The sequence below is a fragment of the Aquarana catesbeiana genome, linkage group LG04 (assembly GCF_042186555.1).
Source record: "Aquarana catesbeiana isolate 2022-GZ linkage group LG04, ASM4218655v1, whole genome shotgun sequence".
NCBI classification, from domain to species: Eukaryota; Metazoa; Chordata; class Amphibia; order Anura; family Ranidae; genus Aquarana; species Aquarana catesbeiana.
In genome coordinates this window covers 193360283-193384588 of record NC_133327.1, presented here as the reverse complement: position 1 = coordinate 193384588, position 24306 = coordinate 193360283, and the positions used below count along the sequence as shown (strand labels likewise).

The following is a 24306-nucleotide window of genomic DNA, read 5'->3' as shown; positions in this document are numbered from 1 at the left end:
AAATAGAGCTTTCTTTTGGTGGTATTTAATCACTGCAGGGATTTTTAGTTTTTACAAAAAAGACCGAAAATTTTGAAAATAATTAAAGTTTTTCTTAGTTTCTGTCAGTAAATTTTGTAAATAAGTAATTTTTCTCGTTCACTAAAGTGTGCTGATGAGGCGGCACTGATAGGCTGCACCGATGGGCACTGATGAGGCGGCGCTTATGGGCACTGATGAGAAGGCACTAATATGCCGCACTGGTGGGCACTGATAGGTGGCACTGCTGGGCACTGATAGGTGGCACTGATAGGATACACTGGTGGGCACTTATAGACGCACGGATAGGCGCTGCTGATGGGCGGCACTAATGGGCATTGATGGGTGACACTGATGGGCATTGATGGGCAGCACTGATAGGCAGCACTGATAGCCGGCACTAACTGGCATCACTAATGGGCACTGATTGGTGGCACTTGTGGGCACTTATTGCTGATATTGGTGGGCACTGATTGCTGGCACTGGTAGGTACTGCTTGGTGGTACTGGTGACACTTTATTGTAATCAGGGCACTGATGATCAATGCCCTGATTACATGTCTCGATGTCCCCTGCAAGGAGATGCCGCTGATTGGCAGTGTGAGGCGATGAGAGACGATTACCGGCATTTCCATGTTTACATGTGACCGGCTGTGATTGGACACAGCCGATCACATGGTTAAAGAGCTCTTTACAGAGATTGGGGTCGTGCCGTGTCCTAGCAACGTGCCGTGTCCTAGCAACGTGCCGTGTCCTAGCAACATGGCGCAGCCACGATCGCTATGATGCCTGCCCCTGTGGGCACGTAGGAGCGGCTGTTCGGGTGCGTTGTCATATGACGTCCACGCAGAACGAGAGCCACACCGTTCCTCCCTCATTTGACGTTGGGCGGGCAGCAAGCGGTTAAAGTTCATGTGCGTCTAGAAGCAGGAATCTCAATACTTTTGGTAATATAGTGTATCTAAACCAAAAAACAAAAATTTTATAAATGGTAGCTAACCAGTCCTATTTTTTTCACCTGATGATCCTGCCAGTCACACATTTCCTGGGATGACAATGCTCACTCCCTTTTTGTATCATGACAAAAGAAACAAGGAAGAACAACAAAACCTTGATCTTTTTCTGTCATCTATAACATAGAGAGTCATCAGTAAACAATAAATATTTACAGACAGCACAGGCAGAAAACACAGGAGATTATCAGCTCACAAGATTTTTGGCAAGATCAATAGGTATTTGTTTAATTTATTAACCACTTCAATACCAGGCACTTAGACACCTTCCCGCCCAGGCCAATTTTCAGCTTTCAGCGCTGTTTGAATGACAATTGCGCGGTCATGCTACACTGTACCCAAACAAATTTTTTATCATTTTGTTCCCACAAACAGAGCTTTCTTTTGGTGGTATTTGATCACCTCTGCGTTTTTTTTTTTTGCGAAAAAAAATAAAAAAGACCGAAAATTTTGAAAAAAAACAAGTTTTTCTTTGTTTCTGTTAAAAATGTTTGTAAATAAGTACGTTTTCTTCTTCCATGAAGGGCACTGATATGGCTGCACTGACGGGCACTGATGCAGTGGCACTGATGGGCACCAATGAGGTGGCACCAATGAGGTGGCACTGATGAGGTGGCACTGACAGGCACTGATGATGGGCACTGATAGGCGGCACTGATGGGCACTGATAGGTGGCACTGATGGGCACTGATAGGTGGCACTAGTATGAGGCACCGATGGGCACTCATAGGTGGCACCGATGGGCACTCATAGGCAGCACTGATGGGCACTCGTAGGTGGCATTGATGGGCACTTATGGGTGGCACTGATGGGTACTTATGGGTGGCAATGATTTGTGGCGTTGATGGACACTGATGGGCACTGATAGGTGGGCACTGATGGGTACTGATGGGCACTGACAGGTGGCACCGATGGACACTGAGGGTGACACTGATGACACTAATGGGTGGCATTGCTGGGCATCACTGAAATATAATGGTGCCAATCAGTGCCCATTTGTGGGCACTGATTGGCACAGATTGGGCACAGACTGGGCACATTGGGCACATGTGGATGGCCATGGGGTACATACCTGGCCATCCACATGTTGCCCCTTCCCTGGTGGTCCTAGTGGCGTCCCTGGTGGTCCAGTGTGGTCATCTGAGGGGGGGCCGCACTGATAAACAATCAGAGCAGACCCCCCTGTCAGGAGAGCCGCCGATCGGCTCTCCTCTACTCGTGTCTGTCAGACGGAGTGATGAAAAGCCGATCAACGGCTCTTCCTATTGATATCATGATTGGACACGGCTGATCACGTGGTAAAGAGCCTCCGCCGCTTTTTCTTAATTTTTGAACATGTGACCAGCAACTAGAAGCTCCTCCTGCTTATGTTTCCCTGCAGACAGGCTGGGAAAGAGCTGGATCATGTGACAGCTGTATATTAACCACTTCAGCCCCAGAAGGATTTGCCCCTTTCCTGACCAGGCCATTTGTTTGCGCTACGGCACTGTGTCGCTTTAACTGACATTTGCGGAGTCATGCAATGCTGTACCCAAAAAAAATGTATGTCCTTTTTTCCCCACAAACAGAGCTTCCTTATGGTTGTATTTGATCACCTCTGCCTTTTTTATTTTTTGCTCTATAAACAAAAAAAGAGTGTCAATTTTGAAAAAAAAAAAAACACAGTATTTTGTACTTTTTGCTATAAGAAATAGCCAAAAAAAAAATGTCTTCATCAGTTTAGGCCGATATATATTCTTCTACATATTCTTGGTAAAAAAAAAAAAAAAAAACGCAGTAAGCGTATATTGATTGGTTTGCACAAAAGTTATAGCGTCTACAAAATAGGGGATAGCTTTATGGCAATTTTATTATTATTATTTTTTTACTAGTAATGGCGGTGATCTGCGATTTTTATCAGGACTGCAACATTGCAACAAACACATCGGACACCTTTGACACTTTTTTGGGACCATTGACATTTATACAGTGATCATAGCTAAAAATAGCCACTGATTGCTGTATAAATGTCACTGGCAGGGAAGGGGTTAACACTAGGGGGTGATCAAGGGGTTAACTGTGTTTACTCATGTATGTTTCTAACTGTGGGGGGAATGTGGCTAACTAGAGGGGCAGAGAGACTACTTAGTAGGAACACACGTTCTGTCTCCTCTCCCCTGAGAGGACCGGGATTTTTGTGTTTACACACACAGATTATTATTATTATTATTATACAGGTTTTATATAGCCCCAACAGTATGAGCAGCGCTTTACAACATGAGGGCAGACATTACAGTTACATTACAATTTGGTACAAGAGGAATCAGAGAGCCCTGCTCGTTAGAGCTTACAATCTAAAAAGGAAGGGTCAATTGATACAAAAGGTAATAGCTGTGGGAGGATGAGCTGATGGAGGAAGTAAAACAGTGCTAAGCCCCGTACACACATCATACAGAAAATACCGCTTTCAAAGCGATTGTACAATAATCAGATCATTAGTACAGAGCTTTCGAGAGCCGATCAGGACAGTTCATCCGATATTATTCTATCGGACACACACAAAAAAAAATTTCGTACGATGCCAGATCGTACGATTTTCGTTTAATAAGTATAGCTATTGCTCAAAAATGCAATACAAATGCATTACAACACATGACATAACTTCCAAATTTTTTTTCTGTCCTGCGGGAATTTTCTTGACTTTAGTAAACTCATCAGATTCGATCTGAGATCAGCAAGCAATAAAAAACGGACGATCATTCGTCCGATAATCTCATCGTGTGTATGGGGCATTAGTCAGAAGCAGGATAAGCTTCTTTGAAGAGAAGGGTTTTCAGGGATCGCCTGAAGATGGATAGATTAGGGGACAGTCGGACAGATTGGGGTAGGGAGTTCCAAAGGATGGAAGAAGCTCTGGAGAAATCCTGGAGGCGAGCATGGGAGGAGATGACAAGGGAGCTAGAGAGCAGAAGGTCTTGGGATGACCGAAGAGAGCGGCTTTGTTGGTATATTGGCACTAGGTTAGTGATGTATCTGGGAGCAGAGTTATGGATGGCTTTGTAAATAATTGTTAGTACTTTGAATTTTATTAGTTGGGTGAGTGGAAGCCAGTGAAGGGATTGGCAGAGAGGGGTGGAGGACACTGAATGGTTGGTAAGGTGGATGAGTCTTGCAGTGGCATTCATTACGGACTGAAGGGGGATAGTCTATGTAAAGGTAATCCAATGAGGAGGGAGTTGCAGTAGTCGAGGCGAGATATAACCAGGGAGTAAATTAGAAGCTTGGTGGTGTCATTAGTTAAAAAGGGGCGTATTCTGGAAATGTTGTGGAGGCTAAGGCAACATGATTTGGACAGAGATTGTATGTGGGCCTGAAAGGACAGTTCAGAGTCTAAGGTTATCCCTAGTACCCTGGCATGTGGGGATGGACTGATAGATGTGCCATTGATCTTGACAGAGAAGTCAGGGGAGGGGGCACGTGGGGGAGGAAATATTATGAGCTTGGTTTTAGATAGATTCAGTTTGAGGAAGTGGTTTGACATCCAGGTTGATATGTCTGTTAGTAAATCAGTGATGTGTGAGGAGATTGATGGGGTGAGGTGAGGGGCAGAGAGATAGATTTGGGTGTCATCAGCATATAAATGGTAGTGAAAGCCATGGGAGGCTATCAGCTGACCCAGGGAGGATGTATAGATCGAGAATAGTAGAGGTCCAAGGACAGAACCTTGGGGGACCTCAACGGTAAGAGGAGTTGGAGAAGAGGAAGTGGAGTTGTAAGTGACACTGAAGGTGCAATGAGATAGTTAATATTCGAACCAACGAAGAGTGCAGCCATGGAGACCAAGCAAATTGAGTTTTTTGAGGAGGAGGGGGTGGTCAACTGTATCAAAGGCAGCGGAAAGGTCCAAGAGTAAGAGTACGGAATAACGACCGTTGATTTTGGCTGTTAGTAAGTCGTTTGTGAGTTTTAGGAGGGCAGTTTCTATGGAGTGCTGTGGGCGAAATCCAGGCTGAAGGGGATCAAGAAGGTCATTCTCAATGAGGTGGTCACTCAGTCGGTTGTAGACTAAACGTTCAAGGAGTTTGGAGGCAAAAGGGAGTAAAGAGATGGGTCTTAGGTTGTTAAGATTTGTGGGGTCTGAGGCCTTTTTTGGTATGGGAGTGACTAGCGCATATTTTAGAGGGTTGGGGAAGATGCCAGTAGAGAGTGAGAGGTTGAAGATATGAGTTAAGGAGTGTAGGATTGAGTCAGATGGTGACCGTAGTATCTGAGAAGGAACAGGGTCCTAGGTGGGCATTAGAAAAAAGTGTAGTGACTTCCTCTATAGTAGCTGGGTTAAAAAAGTGAAGTATTGATTGTGCAAGAGGAGAAGGAGTGTAAAGTGAGGGAGATTTCTGTAGAGCAGAGATCTCAAGACGAATTGTCTCAATCTTATTTTTGAAGTGATTAGCAATCTCCTGGGCAGTGACTAAGTTAGTGGGTGGGGGTAATGAAGGACGAAGTGGAGTGGTAAAGGTAGAAAAGAGTTGACGGGGACTGCGTGAGAGGGTGTTAATGAGAGTGATAAAGTAAGCCTGTTTGGCAGTGTGCAGGCCGGAATGGTATTTTTGGAGGGCAGATTTATATTGGCTGAAATCTTGCTGTGACTTAGTTTTACACCACAGATGCTCAAGAGCGCGGCTACGTTTTTTGAGGCTTCTGGTATTGTCTGTCTGCCAGGGTTGTAGCGGTCGGGGCCTGATTTTGTGCGTAGTGAGGGGGGCAAAAGTATCCAGGGTGGATGACAGTGAACTGTTGTAGACAGAAGTGGCCAAGTTGGGGCAGGACAAGGATGAGATTTTGTCGTAGAGACAATCTCTAGCAGAAAAAAGAAGAGAAGGGTTAAGATTTCTACAGGTAATAGTTTGGTACTTGGAAGGTAAGGAGAAGGCAGACAAGGAGAGGGTGAAACTAATAAGGTGGTGATCAGAGAGAGGAAAAGGAATATTGGAGAGGTTGTGTGGAGTGCATAGGTAGGAGAATATGAGGTCAAGGCAGTTGCCAACAGAGTGAGTAGAAGCGCTTGTCCATTGTTTTAGGTCAAAGGAGGAGGTTAAGCTCAGCAGCTTAGAAGTAGCAGGAGTGTTAAGATTAACAGGGATGTTAAAGTCACCAAGAATGATTGTTGGAATTTCAGAAGAGAGAAAGTAGGGTAGCCAGGCAGAGAAGTTGTCAAGGAAGTTTGATACTGGTCCAGGGGGCCGATAGATCACAGCAATTCTCAATGAAACTGGAAAAAATAGACGAATACAGTGAGCTTCAAATGAGGAGAGGGACAGAGAGGGGGTGGATGAAGAACCTGAAAAGTATAAACACGGCGGCTGGTCGGGAAGGGGTTAAAAAGGAAATAGATACTTCGATTTTTTTTTTTTTTTTTTATTAAAATAATTACAGTGCCATCATCCACATACAGAAAGAGAAGTGACAATGCAAATTAAACAGTGTATGTTTAGTATAATTTTAAGAGGTTATTGTTAGGGTTCACACAGCCTTTAATAACATGGGATGCTATGGAATGCCAGTGGATGCTAAGGTTAGTCCCATCCTCTGCAAACACAGCTTGACTGATTGAAAAGGTACAAAGAAAAAAAAAATCATGATCACATTTTATGGTTCAGTCCCTTGTGTGGGCATCAGAAACACTTAGTAGTGTTATTTTGTATTATTCCAGCAAAATGTACACACATAGCTCCTGTAGTGTTCTCTGACCAAGGTAAAATATAAGGCTACCATTGAAATGAATAAGGCAGTAACCAGGTTTCACATGAACCTGTAGCAAAATCTGCCATTTCAACAAATATAACCATATGATTGAACAAATGTCTCATTGCCACACTGAAAGTGCAGTGTTCCAGAGTAAGTATACAGTTGATATGCAAAGGTTTGTCACAGACAATGTCCTTTTCATTGTTACAGCACATAAAACCCTTTTTCTCACTTGTACTGGTTCTTAGTACAGTTACTTAACCATTCTGGTGGCTACAGCCAGCCAGCTGTGTGCAGATGTGCAGTCACACAAAGCACCATCCTGCAATGATTGCTTATGGCTAGCTTTTCACCTATTTAGGCTTGGTTCACACCTATGCATTTTTTAGTGCGTTTTCAGTTTTGCAGAGATATGGGTGGATTTGATTTAAATCAAGTCGATTTAAATTATGATTTTTAAAGAGCAACTGTCATCTCTGTCCTGCAGTGGCTCCTCCTCTGACCCGCTGTTGACTCACGACAGTCCCATTCACTTTAATGGGACAGCTGGTGATGCGGCAGTGACACAATAAGGTGAGGGACGTGGCGGCAGCAGGTGAGTGATTGCCCACTAACAAGCACTGCCATGATAGATCTGAAATGACAGGTGCTCTTTAAATGTAAGGGCTTATTCTTGCTGGTAGTAAAAGTGGTTGTAAACCCTTGCAATCCACTTTTTGCTACAGGTAAGCCTATAATAAGGCTTACCTGTAGCTACCCTGGATGTCTCTTAAACCTGCACGGTTTAGGAGATATCCCAGTATGCGTCAGTGTCTTAAAGGGCCAATATACAGCTATGACGGCGGGGAGCCATTCTGCCGCAGTATAACTGTGGCGGCTGGTCGGGAACCAGTTAAACTCACCTAGGTAGACCTAGGACCGATGCTGCATCTGTCCCCCACCTCCCCTAAGACCAAAAACTGAGCGATCAAAGACCGTTGAACACTCAGTGAGTCTTCAGTGAGCAGACAGCTGGTGATTGTCAGTCATGGCTCTCTGTTCTACCCTTCCAGCACTCACTGGAGTGCTGGGATTTGCAGGGGGCAGGACCGAGTGGTTCAGGTATCTGGGTGGATTCCAACATTAAGGCTCGATTCACACCTAAACCAGCCGCGGATCGCACAGAAATGCTGTCCGTCCCTGTTCTCCTTTTCAGGGATGAATCAGGGCAGAGTCTTTGCCTGAATTCGGCCCTGAAACAGAGGCAAAGACGCATAGCGTTTCTGTGCAGTGTGCTCCGCAGCCGCCCCTGGAGACATGTGAATCAGCTCCATAGAGAGCCGGCCACATTGTCCTGCTATGCGAAATGATTGCGGGGAAACCCGCATCCAATTTGCATGGGTGTGAACCCAGCCTAAAGATCAATTTAGAGCCTGGATTTGCTGAGTAACGTCAGCCAACATTGGACTTTAACCTGCTGTTAGCTGAAAATGGGTCACAGGAGTACAGAAAGAAGTGCTCTCCTTTGGCCCTACTTCTCCTTTAAAGGAGTTGTAAACGCAGAATGTTTTTTATCTTAATGCATTCTATGAGTTAAGATAAAAAACCTTTTGTGTGTGGCAGCCCCCCACCACCCCCTAATACTTACCTGAGCCCCATCTCTCTCCGGTGATGTCCACGAATGGCTAAGCCATCCGGGACACTGCTCCCGATTGGCTGAGACACAGCAACGGCACCATTGGCTCTCACGGCTGTCAAAGTCAGTCAGCCAATCAGGAGAGATAGGGGGCAGGGCTGAGTCAGGGCTCCATGTCTGAATGGACACACAGAGCTTTGACTCAGCTTCAGTGCCCCCATAAGAAGCTTTTGAATGTGGGGGCACTCGATAGGAGGAAAGGGCCAGGAGCAGCAAAGAGGGATCCGAGAAGTGGAGGATCCAGGCTGCTCTGTGCAAAGCCAACTGCACAGAGCAGGTAAGTATAAGATGTATGTTTTTTGTTGTTTTTTTTTAAAGGAGACTTTACAATCACTTTAAGCAAAAATAAATGCAGTGCCACACTAAGCATCAGCTGCTGCACCAGTCTGTAGTGAAAGTGTTTTTTTAAAAGCAGAAGGTTTTCACCTTAAAGTGGGAGTAAACTCCCTTGTATGATTTTTATCTATAGGTAAGCCTATAATAAGGCTTACCTATAGGTACAGTAAATATCTCCTAAACGTGTACCGTTTAGGAGGTATTTACTTTAGATGCAGCTGGTGATTTCACCGGTGCATGTGTTCTCAATGAACAGCATAGCCGTGCCGTTCCTTCAGAGCCGTGATGTAAACAGCATGCGCAGGAGTGATGTCATCACCAGCTCAGCAATTTATATTACCGAAGTCCGCAAACCTGGAAGGAAGATCGAGTGAAGATGGAAGTGTCTTCAGTGGTGACAGCACGCTGCTGGAGGGTTTATTACCGCTTTATTGCATTCTAGGCATTAAAGGCTAAGTTCACCTTTGTTCACTTTTCTTTTCTAAATTCCATCCCCCTTTGTATCAATATAGCATTATTGTACTTATTTTGCAAAAATAAAACAGCTTTCCATTTATTCTACACAGGCTTACCTCACTCTATTCATAGCTGTTTAAACACACTGCTCGATTACTTCTGCCCTACTATCTGGACAGACTGTAGGTCATGACACAGGAAGGAGTTGACCAGCAGAGGGTAGATGATGCACGGTGTGTGCTAATGAGATCATCTGGTCAACTCCTTCCTGTGTCATAACCTAAAGTCTGACCAAGAAGTAAGGCAGAAGTAATAGACCTGTGTTTTTAAACAGCTATGCAGGGAGTGAGGTAAGGGTGTGTAGAATAAATGTAAAGCTGTTTTATTTTTGCAAAGAAGTACATTAATGCTACAGTAGCTCACAACAGTGAGTAAAACGCTCACATTTTTGTAAATAATTTATTATATCTTTTCATGTGACAACACTGAAGAAATTACACTTTGCTACAATGTAAAGTAGGGAATGTACAGCTTGTATAACAGTGTAAATGTGCTGCCCCCTTAAAATAACTCAACACACAGCCATTAATATCTAAACCGCTGGTAAACAAAAGTGAGTGCACCCCTACATGAAAATGTCTAAATTGGACCCAATTAGCCATTTTCCCTTCCCGGTGTCACGTGACTCGTTAGTGTTAAAAGGTCTTAGGTGTGAATGGGGAGCAGATGTGTTAAATTTGGTGTTATCGCTCCCTCTCTCTCATACTGGTCACTGGAAGTTCAACATGGCACCTCATGGCAAAAAACTCTGAGGATCTGAAAAAAAGAATTGTTGCAGATGGCCTAGGATATAAGAAGATTGCCCAGACCCTGAAACTGAGCTACAGCAAGGTGGCCAAGACCATTATGAGGTTTAACAGGATAGATTCCACTCAGAACCGGCCTCGCCATGGTCGACCAAGAAGTTGAGTGCACGTGCTCAGCATCATATCCAGAGGTTGTCTTTGGGAAATAGACATATGAGCGCTGCCGGCATTGCTGCAGAGGTTGAAGGGGTGGGGGGGGTCAGCCTGTCAGTGCTCAGAACATACGCCGCACACTGCATCAAATTGGTCTGCATGGCTGTCGTCCCAGAAGGAAGCCTTTTCTAGAGATGATGCACAAGAAAGCCCACAACCAGTTTGCTGAAGACAAGCAGACTAAGGACATGGATTATTGAAACCATGTCCTGTGGTCTGATGAGACCAAGATAAACGTATTTGGTTCAGATGGTAAAGCGTGTGGGGCAGCAACCAGGTGAGGAGTACAAAGACAAGTGTATCTTGCCTCACACTTCCAAGATGACCACTGCCTTGCTAAAGAAGCTGAAGATAAAGGTGATAGACTGGTCAAGCATGTCTCCAGACCTAAACCCTATTGAGCATCTGTGGGGCATCCTCAAATGGAAGGTGGAGGAGAGCAAGGTCTCTAACATCCACCAGTTCCGTGATGTCGTCATGGAGGACTGGAAGAGGACTCCAGTGGCAACCTGTGAAGCTCTGGTAAACTCCATGCCCAAGAGGGTTAAGGCAGTGCTGGAAAATAATGGTGGCCACACACAATATTGACACTTTGGGCCCAATTTGGACATGTTTACTTAGGGGTGTACTCACTTTTGTTGCCAGAGGTTTAGAATTAATGGCTGTGTGTTGAGTTAGTTTGAGGGGACAGCACATTTACATTGTTATACAAGCTGTACACTCACTACTTTACATTGCAGCAAAGTGTAATTTCTTCAGTGTAGTCACATGAAAAGATAAAAAAATATGTGTGAGGGGTGTACTCACTTTTGTGAGATACTGTATATTGGTACATAGGCGGTCTGGAATAAAAAAAAAGTGAGCAAAGGTAAACTTAGATTTTAAGGTAAAAAAAAACCTTCTGTAAGCAGCCCTCCTCCCACCCCCAGCCCCTCCTAAATACTTGACTGAGCCCGATCTTGGTCCAATGGTGTGCATGAGAGCAGAGGCTCTCTCAGCTCTATCTTTTCTCACAGGCTCAGCCATTGGCTACTGCTGCTGTCAGTCACAGCCAGTGAGCGGGGGCAGGACGAAGCGCGCACTCTTTGTCTTATGGACTCTGGAGCAAGCACACAAGTGTCCCTATAGCAAGCGGCTTGCCATGGGGGCACTCAGCAAGGGGGAGGGGCTAGGAGCGCTGGCGGGGCACCCAAGAAGAGGACCATTGCACAGAGCAGGTAAGTATAACATGTTTGTTATCTTTTTTTTTAAACTGTGCATTTATAATCACTTGAAGCCTCAGCCTTTATTTTTCTGGATGCTTTCCTTGAGTGGTCCTCCGTGCTCATGAGCACTCAGTGAGCAATTCCACCACTTTAAATACACCTCACCAGTTTATACAAGCCCTAGAACATCCTTTGTGCACACCATTAAACTGTTCAACCAATAAATATAGTTTTCCCAACAAGTAATTTACATGAATATATTCAGCCTTCACACTCCATGAATAAATACATTTTATTTTATGTAAAGTTAGCCTTGGATACAATTATCTTCATGCAGAAACCCTAAAAACAATTATCCATGCTGCCATTTATTATTTAAATGTAAATGAGTCTATTGCTGCACTTTATTTCTTGCTTGACGATTGTTAATTGGACAGTTCATTATATGAAATCTCTGCTTTACAGATACAGATGGCTGTCCAGCACATTGTTGGCTTTCAGAGTCATTCTTTTGAGACATTAAGTTTTCTTCTGACTTTGCTAGCTGCCACCACCACACCACTGTTTGTTCTGTCTGAGCACTGGAGTCACCTCCCATGTGGATGCATCATTAACTGCAAGAAGAGTGCGTACTCAATGACATCGGAAGATTGCCAAGGTTAGAGACTAGTCTATTTTATTTGAGATAGTAATATTTATAACTCTTTATTCCTACAACTATGTCTTAGCATATTCATTTGTTCAGGGATTATAAGTAGAGTTGATCATTTTCTTCTATTGCAATTAATGGGTTTAATGCGATACTGAACCTACTACTATTAAGACTGTGGCTAATGACACGTTTTAGGGACTGTTCACATTTTACAGGTTTGCTATGGTACTGTATGATTTAATTATTTCTACATCTTAGACTTTTCTGTTTTAAATGAGGATGGGTTAGAACCTTTGATAGTTTTTAATGCTCCATTTCCCCCTCACTTCCTGTGCTAGTGACTACCTTTCACCTGGAGATCAAGTGAGTGAAATTTTCCAGGAGAAGAAATAAAAAGGACAGGTAGGAGTAGGGTGGAGTATGCAGAGATAAATCTGTAGCTTATTTAATCTAACCTACAGGCTCCTGAATGAGGAAATATACAGTCCAATGGTTGGACTACATTATCAGTAATTCAGCATTGATGCTGAAATATCTTTTTATAAATGCAAATACAGGACTCACCCCCACCAGATGCACAGTTGTGTATTTTGCTCCATTTTCCAGCACTGGAATAATGTATGGACAACAGAAAATCTATAGTTTTTATTGGTCTTTTTTACCAAGGGCTTTTTTTCCTCTGGAATTTGGTGTAACTCAGTTCCGCCACCTCTGGCTCAGGAGCCCCTCCTCCCTGCTCAACACTATTACTTCCAGTAAGTCCAGCTTCTGTCTTCACAAGGCATAGCTTGACCCCCAGTGGCTCCTACAGATCAGATTTCCTGAGCAGATCCTACTGAGTGCAGGAGAGGGACAAGGAAAATGCAGGTACCCGGGGTGCAGTGCAGTCATGGGCGGGAGAAGGCGCGTGGTACGCTGCACCCCCCGTGGTCTCCATTTTTTCCCTGGTGCCTGAATGCTGATGCCCTCACTGGATGATCTCCCTGCAAGTGAGAGAGCTGCCTACAGTGTGTGGGAAGGGGGTTGTAGGTGGGGGGGCATGATTGAGTTGCTTCGCCTATTCTCAGAGAAAAAAAAGCCCTGGTTTTACCAATGTATTTTTGGTGTGTTGGCCTACAGTTTGCCATAAAGAAAACTATTGCTTTGCCAATCCAAAACAAAGTGACATTTTCTTACGATAGTCACCCTTTTCACCACTTTCCAATCACATACACACTTACAAAGTAAAGCCTCGTACACACGGTCATGAATATCATCCAAAAAAAAAAAATCTTTAGAAGCAAACGTACAATAATCTGATCGTTAGTACACAACTTTCTTCTGAAATTTTTTGAAGGGACAAACACGACAATGTTTATTCTACGATTTTTCCTGACAGTTAATGACTGCCCACCACACTTATACTGAGGCAGGGCGGTCGCTCTTCGCTAGATTATGTACCTAGTACAAGAACTGACACTTCCGGGTCTGGGACGCGAGTGCGCGCCGTCCATGACCTGCTCCCGCTGTGATTATATACAGTGGGAGCCCAGCAGCGGGTACCGTGGACTTGATGCCTGCCGGCACCCGCCGAATGTACAGGGCACAGGCAGAGCAACAATCTGCCTATGTAAACTAGGCAGATTGTCCTTCTGTCAGAAGGGAAGGGATCCTGTGTTTCTGCTAAGCAGGAACGCGGATCTTTGCCTTCCCCCTAGTCAAAGTACAGCGATTAAGCACAACCTAGACATACATTTCACCCTTTAATCGCCCCTAATGGTAATCCCATCCCTGCCAGTGTCATTTGTACAGTGACAGTGCATATTTTTACTTTCAACAAATGTTTATTGATTTTAACAAATGTATACAAGGTACAGTTGTGGCATATTAAACTTCTCCGGGGGAAGTCCTCCAAAGTGGTATAAAAACCAACAAACAGTATAAGATAGTAGATGAAAGAATAAACAACTGAATGTTGACACAACAGCAAGATAATGGCTGGGCCCCTAGAATAGTGGGGATCCACCTACCCCCAGCACCCCTGTCGAGATCAAGCTGTGCCGGGGATAGAGTCCCCCTACCCCCACCAGGCGCCCACCTCCATCATGTCAAGACAGCTGGGTAGTGAAGAATCGTATATCGTAACCCGGTTTGTATGAAGAGAATAGAGGAAGAGAAAGAAAGAAGAGAGAGGGGATGAAGAGGGGGAGAGGTAATGGAAAGTGGGTTGAGGGAGAAGAGTATTGACGAAAGTGTCTATGGATGTTATGCTATACTATGAAACCAGGAATAAGAGAAGTTCCCAAATAGTTGGCCCATGGTTCCCAGATCTTCCGAAATTTACCACTGGTATTTGTTAATATGCTGGATAGCTTTTCTTGTGTCATAATCCACAATATTTTCCTTTTGACTGCTTGTATGGATGGTTTAGGTTTTTTCCATGCTTTAGCGATTGTGATTTTAATCCCAATTAGAATAAAGTATATTAAGGAGAGGGTGGCTTTGGGAAGATGTGGAATGTGTGCATTGAGGATGGCAACTTCAGGAGATCTAGGGATCTGGCAACCCGTTACCTTATTGATGATGTTAAAGATCAATTTCCAAAACGTGCGGATCTTGGGGCATTCCCACCATATGTGAGCCATAGAGCCCAGTAACTTGCATCCTCTGAAGCATAGGGGATCTGCCGATGGAAAGATGGCTGCTAGCCTAGTGGGGGTGAGATACCATCTAGTTAAAATTTTTATGTTAGCTTCCATCAAAGAAACATTGTGGATCCCCCTATGAGATTTATCGAATGCCGTTTGCCAGGTCTCTAGATTTCACTTGTAAATAAAGTCAGCCTCCCAGGCCAACATGGAAGGGGTTTTTCTGTCAAGGCGAGTGAGGGCAGAGTAGATCACCGATATACCTCCCCTCCGCTCCACGGCTCCTCCACACCACATCTCTTATGCCGGAAATTTACGGGGCAGAGGTTTGTCTTGCCATTTTTGTTTAAGAAGTGGGAAATTTGTCTGAAGCCAAACTGTTCTGATTCTGGAAGCTCTAGGTTGTTGAGACAATAACTTAGGGTAATGGGGCCTCTAGAGGTAAAGTAATGACCTATCCGATATAGCCCCTTGTCCAACCACCATCTGAAGTCTGTGATGTCTAATCCAGGCGGGAAATCAGGGTTGTGGAAAAGGTGTGCGAGGGGGCGTCCAGAGGAGACCAATGAAGGGTTTTTCCTAAGACTGTCCCAGAGGGTGTAAGAGTGTGAGAGAACTGGAGATAATATGGGCGGTCTGGTATTCTGAGGGCACCAAAGGAGATAATCTAATGTGTAGCCTGGGGTAGCCTGTCTTTCGATTTTTACCCAATCTGGTTTTTCATATCTGGAGTAAAGTATGGAAAGTTGGGTCAGTCTGGCCGCAATAAAGTATTTGTATAAGTCAGGAAGGCCCAGCCCGCCCCTGCGTTTATGTATAAAGAGGGTGCTCTGGGGAACGCGATACCCCGAGTTACCCTATGTGAATTTCAATATTCTACTTTGCAGTGAGCGTAGATGTTCTCTTTTGATGGGGATGGGGAGGGATCGGAAGAAGTAGAGGATTCTTTGGAGTAAAGTCATTTTAATTGAACTGATCCTACCTAACCACGAAAGTCCGTGTTTGGATCAAAGTTTGAGATCTGCCTCTAATTTATTGTATAGCGGGGGGTAGTTGTATGTGTATAAGGTTTGTATTCTAGCCGTCAACGAAATTCCTAAGTAACGAATCATATAATCGTGCCAATCAAATTTAAAAGATTGTTTCAGTTGAGATACCGCCTGTGGAGTAAGAGAGATGTTAAGGGCTTGTGATTTAGAGTAATTGACTCTGAGTCCCGAGATTCTAGCGAAGTTTTCTAATGAGTGATAGAGGTTGGGGAGAGAGGTGAGGGGGGAAGTCAAGAACAATAGGATGTCGTCGGCAAAAAGACCACATTTGTGCGTCTGATCTCCACAGATGACTCCTTTAATGTCAGGGTTCTGACGTATCGCAATCTCTAGGGTTTCAATCGCTATTGCAAAAATTAGTGGGGATAGGGGACACCCCTGTCTCGTCCCTCTGGCGATGTCTATAGGTTTGGAGTAGTGACCTTGTAACCTAATGAGAGCTTTTGGTTGTGAATAGAGGGCCTGTAGGATACCCATGAATCTGGCCCCAAAGCCCCAGCGCTCCAATAGTGAAAAGCTATAGGGCAAGGATACAGTGTCAAAGGCCTTCTGTAGGTCCAATGACAGAATGAATCCCTGTTGTTTGGTCCCCCCCTCCCAGTTCGATTGCAGGATTGATATCAGGTCTATTGCCCGTCTGATTTGGTCGGGGCCTTGTCTACAGGGAATGAAGCCCACCTGGTCTTTATGTATGTATTGGCTTATGAAAGAAGCCAATCGGTTTGCTCATATTTTGGTAAGAATTTTAAGGTCATTATTGATGAGGGATATTGGGCAATAATTGCTGATGTCTTCATGGTTTTTTTCTGGTTTTGGGATGACTGTCATATAAGCTGTATTCAGGTGAATATCTAGGGGGTCACCTTTGCTTTTAGAGTTAAAGACTTTGGTCAGGTGTGGCGTTAGGGTGTCAGTGAAAGTTTTGTAGTAGGGTGTGGATAGGCCATCTGGGCCTGGGGCTGTCCCTGTTTTGAGGTTCTCGATTACCTCCCTAACCTCCTCGTCTGTGATGGGAGAGTCCATCATGTCCTTGTGGACATCTTTTAGGGAGGGGATGGATATACCCTCTAGGTACCGTGAGATTGCATCTTTGTGGGTTTGCGTGTCTGGGCTGTATAATTTCATGTAGAATCCTCGGAAGGCTTCAAGAATTTTGACTGGATTGGACGTGGGGGGTTGACCCCTATCCTGATTTTGGGCATATTGTGGATTCTAAGCCGAGGGGAGAGTTTCGTCGCCAATAGTGGGCCCATTTTGTTTGTCTGGGCGTAGAATTTATGTCCGTTCCATCTGATTGATTTGTCTGCTGTTGCCGTGAGGGCGAGGTTTAGATCTAATCTAGCTTTATCTAATTGGTTTATGGGCACCTTGGATGGGTCCTTTTTGTTTAGTGCTTTTAATACAGCAAAATCCTGCTCTAGTCATGTTATATCGGCCCTCCTTTCTTTTTTAGGTAGAGATCTGAATGAGCTTTCCCCTGATGAAGGCTTTGTGTGCTGCCCAGAGCATTTCTGCTGAGGTACCTTCAATGCTGTTTAGTATAAAATACTCTTTAAGGGCTTTTCTCAATTCTATTACTCTGTCAGAGAGCAAGGACTCATTCAGTCTCCATTGTCTGTTGGACCCTCCCGGGATCCCTGTCAGGATAGATATAATCACTAATGAGTGGTCGGATAGTGCTGTGTCCTTAATACGGGCTTTGAGTACAGCTGGGAGAAGGGTGGAAGGTGTAAGGATATGGTCTATCCGTGCGTAAGTATTTTGGGGGTGGGAGTAATGGGTGTAATCCTTCTTGGAGGGGTTTAGTTCTCTCCATGTATCAGTCAGACCGTATGCATATAGAGTTTTAGCTATTTTGAGGCTCTCTTTTGAAGGGCGAGTCAGTTGGGATTCAGGGGGCTTGGATTTGTCTAGACCTTGATCGAAGGCCACATTCGAGTCTCCCCCGAATATGATTGTTCCCTCCAGTTTCGGTGTGAGAGTGGACAATAGGGTGCTGAAAAATTTGGATTGTCCTCTGTTGGGTGTGTAATATGAGACTAGGGAGATAAGTTGGTCCCCAAGCGTGCCTTTCACTAGGATAAATCTCCCTTCCGGGTCAACAAAATCCGATAATTTCACAAAGTGACAGGATTTCAAGAATAAGATTGCTACACCCTTAGTTTTGTTATCTGCGCTGGCTAGATAGAATTGCGGGTAATGTGAGTGAAGGAACTTGGGGCTATTATGGGCAGGGAAATGTGTTTCTTGTAACATAATTATGTCTAGTTTTAGTGATTTATAGTAATTTAGTACCTTTCTCCTCTTAATCGGGGAGTTAAGGCCCTGAACGTTGTGGGAGGCTATGAGGATTTTGGTGTCTGGAACCTTAGTCATGGAGCAAGAGGGAGAAACAACGGCATGATCCACCCCCACTCACCTTAAGCAGTGTTGAGGTCAAGTTGGTTTTGGAAGTTACTCCTTTGGGATTGAGGGAAGTCTCATAGTTCAGGTCTCGGTCGTCGATGTGGTGGTCTGCAAAAGATAATGGAATTAGACACTTTATCAGGAAGTAGGGGTAGAGGGGGAGGAAGAAAGGGGGACAGAGAAGAATAGAAAAAAGAAGTTCTCCTAAGTAAGATAACCGGACTACAGGGATGGGAGATGCCCTCCGTAGACCGTGAGTGGTACAAAAGTCGAGTCTGCCCCAAGTGGGTGCAGACTACCCATCCCTCGGAGACCATCGGGTGTCCAAGGGTTGTGTGAAAGTGAAAGTGTTCCATTCCGAAACAGGACGCCCTAATATATTAAATAACTTGTTAGTTAATGATGAAGATATGCACAGCCATCCAGGGACTTGGCTAGAGAGAAGTTCCATTCTTTAACCGACTCCCTAATGGACCCCCCCATGGTAAAAGCAGGGGGGAGCTCCACAGGGTTCAGCATATGTCGACCCAGGGTGTTGATATGAAGGAATACTTTTCAATCCTCCAGTCTCCCGCTGCAGGGTAATCAACTGGGTAATATAGAGAAGGTCCTTCTAAAGTCTGTGGGTGCTAACCCTGCTTAGGGTGTGCAAAGTTCCATATTGAGTGGACCGGATTAACCCGGAGAGTCTCGGAAGTCCTGGAGTCACCCCTGGGCTGTTCAGGAAGCTTGAACAGGAAACAACAACTTTTAAATTGAAAAAATTAATGGTGAGAGTTCTACAGAAATCCCATGACCAGGGCAAAGGATAGCCCACAACAGTATGGTCACAAGACTCCCGGATCAAAGTTTAGGACCAGAAAAAGAGGGGGTAGATCTCTGAGGAAGCTTGCTTCAGGGGGGTCCGTTGTCCTTTGCCTTCTTTGCTTTACCTTCGGTCCATAGGGGGGACTGCTGGCTGGTAGGTACAGGTCTTTTGTTGGAGCCAGAGCCAGTGTTGGAGATGTCCATATCGGATTCTTGAGAAATGAGCTTCAGGTGAAGGAGCAGTCTTTCACCTTCCGGTAGGGTGGAAAAAGCGTATTGTCTCCCTTGTTCAGTGAATTTGACTGCAAAGGGGAAGGCCCACCTGTATTTGATATCCTTCTGGGTTAAAGCATGCAGCAATGGTTTTAAAGCTCTTCTCCTCTGAATCGTTGGATGGGGAGAGATCTGCAAAGATCTGTACTTGGTGGCCCCGGCATAAGACAGAAGGCAAAGATCTAGCACTTTTCGTTACATCCCCTTTTACAGAGTAGTGATGGGGTTTCGCGATGACGTCCCTTGGGGTGCCATCCTTCCTGGGGGGTCCGAGGGCTCTGTGGGCTCTGTCAATTTCCAGGCGGTAGGGAGGGATATTGGGGATCAGGGTTTTGATTAAGTCCTGCACTGCCTCTGGTATATCTGTAATGGTGTCCGGGAGACCTCGGATTCTAATATTGTACCGCCTGGATCTGTTCTCCAGGTCATCGATACGAGATATGGCCAGATCCAGTTGCTCCTGTACTGTGTGAATGTGCTTGGAGTTTTGGTTCGTCACCGCTATGGTTTCCTCTACTTTGTTTTCGATAATATCAATTCTATTGCCCAGATTGTGGAAATCCATTTTTAAATCCCCTGTGATTTTTGTGGCCGTTTGAGCCAGTCCTTTATCTAAAACTTCTGAGAATCTGTGAAAGAGATCCTCCATTTGGTGATCTGGGTCTTTGGTCTGGGTTTGGTGAAAATAACAGCCTGCTTGTGGGATCGCAATAGGCCCCAGGGGTGATAGAGGGAAGTCCGTCATTGATCGTTCGATGAGGGACGCAGTGGATGCAGGGCATGGTGTGTCAGACATCAAGAATTCTGTGTGCATCCCTGGGGTGAGGTATTGAGGGATGAGGGGAGGCTCTGACCTGAAATTCACTTGTCCCTCCATGCAGGGCTCCTGTGTCTGAGGAGATGCTGCGGCGGCCATCTTGGATTTCTCTGCCGTGCCCGCCATCTCTAATTGCGGCCGGAGATTTCATTTTGACATTCAGGAATGTGCCCGGGTGTGTGAGGGACACTCCTCTTTATTTTGTAGAACCCTGGGACTGCTGTGCTGGGTGCTATGGGCGCCGCTGCTGCGGTCTGGAGCGGAGCTCTTGGCTCAGGCGGCCATCTTCCGAGCTCCGCACATGCGCTCCTCCTTTATGACAGTGCATATTTTTTAGCACTGATCACTGTATTAGTGTCAATGGTCCCCAAAATGTGTCAAAAGTGTCAGTTAGGTTGTCCACTGCAATATCGCAGTCCCACTATAAGTCGCTGATTGCTGCTCTAACCAGTTAAAATATAAGTAAAAATATCCCATAGTTTTTAGACGATATAACTTTTGCGCAAACCAATCAATATACGCTTATTGGGATTTTTTTTTACCAAAAATATGTAGCAGAATACATATTGGCCTAAACTGATGAAGAAATGTGAGGTTTTTATTGGGTATGTTTTATAGCAGAAAGTAAAAATTATTGGGTTTTTTTTTCAAAATTGTCAGTCCTTTTTGTTTATAGCACAAAAAAGGTACAGTGCGCATGACCGCACAAGTAACACAGTACCATATCTCTAAAAATGGCCTAGTCGTGAAGGGGGGTTAACCTTCCGGAGCTGAAGTGATTAATCAGTACAGTTTTAATCCAAAAATACATTACATCACTTCCCAATTTTTATTCTGTCTAAAGAATTTTTGTACTTTTTGTAACCTATTCCTTTTTAATATGGAGACTAGCATGCAAAAAAATAACCCCAAAAAAACAGACGATTATTTACCTGATAATCTTATCATGTGTACAACAAATGGTATATTAAATACAAAAAAATAGAGGCAAACTGATATGCTTAGATGAAGCAAACAAAAAACCTTCTAATTTTGGTGTAAAATGTTGTTACTTATTCTTTATCAGCTTATTTCCCAGTGCTTCCACTGACATTTAGTACAGAATTACCCTGCTGATTATGTGACACTGCTTACTCCTGCTTATTTGCTGATGCTATGTATACAAGAGCACTTTTACAAGCACATGATGTATAGCATGACTCATAACCATTAGAGAAAGAGTCTCTGATACAGTAATGTTATACAGATGAGTATTCTTGAGCATAGCTCACAATACCTGACATTCAGTTATAACACTAGTGAAAGTGGCCCCCCGCAAACACTGCAAAGTATGACAAAGTTTGAGTAAAGGACAGAACACCTGCTGTCATGCACATTGTAAATGCATGCTTGCATCACGCAAATGATTTGTTTGTTCGTATAACTAAAATACAGTTTGATTTTCTTCATTTACATGTATAGGCGGTTTATGAAATATTTTTTACAATTTGACTTAAAGGAAAGCTGTAAAAGAAATATGTGGCTGACAGTGCAGACCTTTTTATTAAATAAGAGCTGCCATCTGTTTTTGGATTTAATACTTTCAGAGTCATTGACCAAGAACAAGAATTCAACAATCAAAGTGAGTGTACAGCAAGACAATAATCCTTGTTTTGGGTCAGTGTCTTGCCAGTGTGAACCAGAGTAAAACGCTCTGACATTGGGAGCTCATGTTGCATGATGTGTGAAAATCAATGTTTCCCTATGGGAGCCGTCTTAACTGGTCCGACACGAGTCGGTCTGACTTTGAAAATGCTCCCTGCACTACTTTGGTCCAACTTTGATCCTACTTCAGCCCATTCATTATCACTAATAATGAAGTCGGATCAAAGTCACATCGCCATCTTAACTGATCCGACTTTGGCATGCGACTTGTGCTCAGAGGATCTTGAAGGGGAACTCCTCGGCAAATTTTTTAAAAAACCGGCATGGGTTCCCCCTCTAAGAGCATACCAGGCCCTTCTGTCTGGTATGGATTTTAAGGGGAACCCCCATAGGGTGGGGGTCCGGGATCTGGGGTCCCCCTTGTTAAATGGGGCTTTCAGATTCCGATAAGCTCCCTGCCCGCAGACTCCGGCAACCAATGGCCATGGTTGTCGGGAAGTGGTCCCTGTCCTCAGCAACGTGGGGACAAGGTGCTTTGGGGTGGGGGGGCCCCAAAGCACCCACCCCCCCATGTTGAGGGCATGCGGCCTGGACCGGTTTAGGGGGGGGGCTCGCTCTTCCCCACCCCCTTTCCTGACCTGCCAGGCTGTGTGCTCGGATCCCCTCAAAATCCATACCAGACCAAAGGGCCTGGTATGCTCTTGGAGGGGGAACCCATGCTGTTTTTTTTTTTTAATTTAACGTGGAGTTCCACTAAAGATTCATACCGGACACAGTGCCTGGTATTGTCTGGGATCAAACCCTGTTCATTGAAGTCAGATGCAAGTCGCAGGGCAAAGTCAGATCCAAAGTGGTACGCCTGTCGTGTCGTACCAGTGTGAACCCGGCCTAAAGGCTCATTCACACAAGCACTAAGGCCATGCATGGGCTGATTGTTTATACATACCTCCCAACTTTTTGAGATGGGAATGAGGGATACCTACTAGCAAATGTATGTAGGCATAGGACAACCCCCCCCCCCCCCATGCCTCCTTAAAGGAGAAATATACAAAAATAATAATTAGTTAAACCCACAAGTTCTTTTTTTTCACCACTACTATTCCTTTATATTGGCTTTTGAAATTTACAAATGCAGCAATTTAGAAATTGAGTGCAAGGTTTCGCTCTGGGAAACACTTTTTGAAAGATAAAAAGTGCATTTTATATACAACTATATACAGTATCTCACAAAAGTGAGTACACCCCTCACATTTTTGTAAACATTTTATTATATATTTTCATGTGACAACACTGAAGAAATTACACTTTGCTACAATGTAAAGTAGTGAGTGTACAGCTTGTATAATATTGTAAATTTGTTGTCCCCTCAAAATAACTCAACACACAACCATTAATGTCTAAACCGCTGGCAACAAAAGTGAGTACACCCCTAAGTGAAAATGTCCAAATTGGGCTCAAAGTGTCAATATTTTGTTTGGCCACCATTAATTTCCAGCACTGCCTTAACCCTCTTGGGCCCAATTAGCCATTTTCCCACCCCGGTGTCATATGACTCGTTAGTGTTATAAGGTCTCAAGTGTGAATGGGGAGCAGGTGTGTTAAATTTGGTGTTATCACTATAATGTCGCGTACACATGATCGCACATTCCCACAACAAAATCCATGTTTTTTTTCCGACAGCTCAAACTTGTCTTGCATACACACGGTCACACTAATCTTGTCGGAAATTCCGATCGCCAAGTACGCGGTGACGTACAACACGTACGACGAGCCAAGAAAAATGAAGTTCAATAGCCATTGCGGCTCTTCTGCTTGATTTCGAGCATGCGTGGAACTTTGTGCGTCGAAATTGTGTACACGCAATTGGAATTTACGTCAATGGATTTTGTTGTCGGAAAATTTGAGATCCAGATCTCAAATTTTGTTTGTTGGAAATTCAGACGGAAAATGGCAATGGAGCCTACACACAGTCGGAATTTCCGAAAACAAGCTCCCATCGAACATTTCCCGTCAGAAAATCCGACCGTGTGTATGCGGCATTACTCTCTCATACTGGTCACTGGAAGTTCAACATGGCACCTCATGGCAAATAACTCTCTGAGGATCTGAAAAAAAAGATTGTTGCTCTACATAAAGATGGCCTAGACTATAAAAAGATTGCCAAGACCCTGAAACTGAGCTGCAGCACGGTGGCCAAGACCATACAGCGGTTAACAGGACAGTTAAGTTAAGTACACTTGCTCAGCATCATATCCAGAGGTTGTCTTTGGGAAATAGATGGCAGCATTGCTGCAGAGGTTGAAGGGGTGGGGGGTCGGCCTGTCAGTGCTCAGACCATACGCCGCATACTGCATCAAATTGGTTTGCATGGCTGTCGTCCCAGAAGGAAGCCTCTTCTAAAGATGATGCACAAGAAAGCCCGCAAACAGTTTGCTGAAGACAAGCAGACTAAGGACATGGATTACTGGAACCATGTCCTGTGGTCTGATGATCCCAAGATAAACTTATTTGGTTCAGATGGTTTCAAATTTGTGTGGTGGCAACCAGGTGAGGAGTACAAAGACAAGTGTGTCTTGCCTACAGTCA

General features: G+C 44.5%; 1 protein-coding gene across 3 annotated transcripts in view; it reads left to right on the top strand.

Annotated features, from left to right (window-relative positions):
• Positions 1-24306, top strand: part of GPR149 (G protein-coupled receptor 149) — a 108347-nt gene that overhangs the window by 10275 nt on the left and 73766 nt on the right. For all 3 annotated transcript variants that reach the window (XM_073626061.1, XM_073626058.1, XM_073626059.1), the window contains one exon: positions 11911-12103. In XM_073626061.1, coding sequence (XP_073482162.1) covers positions 11911-12103 — 193 coding nt within the window. The remainder of the gene's footprint in view (positions 1-11910; positions 12104-24306) is intronic.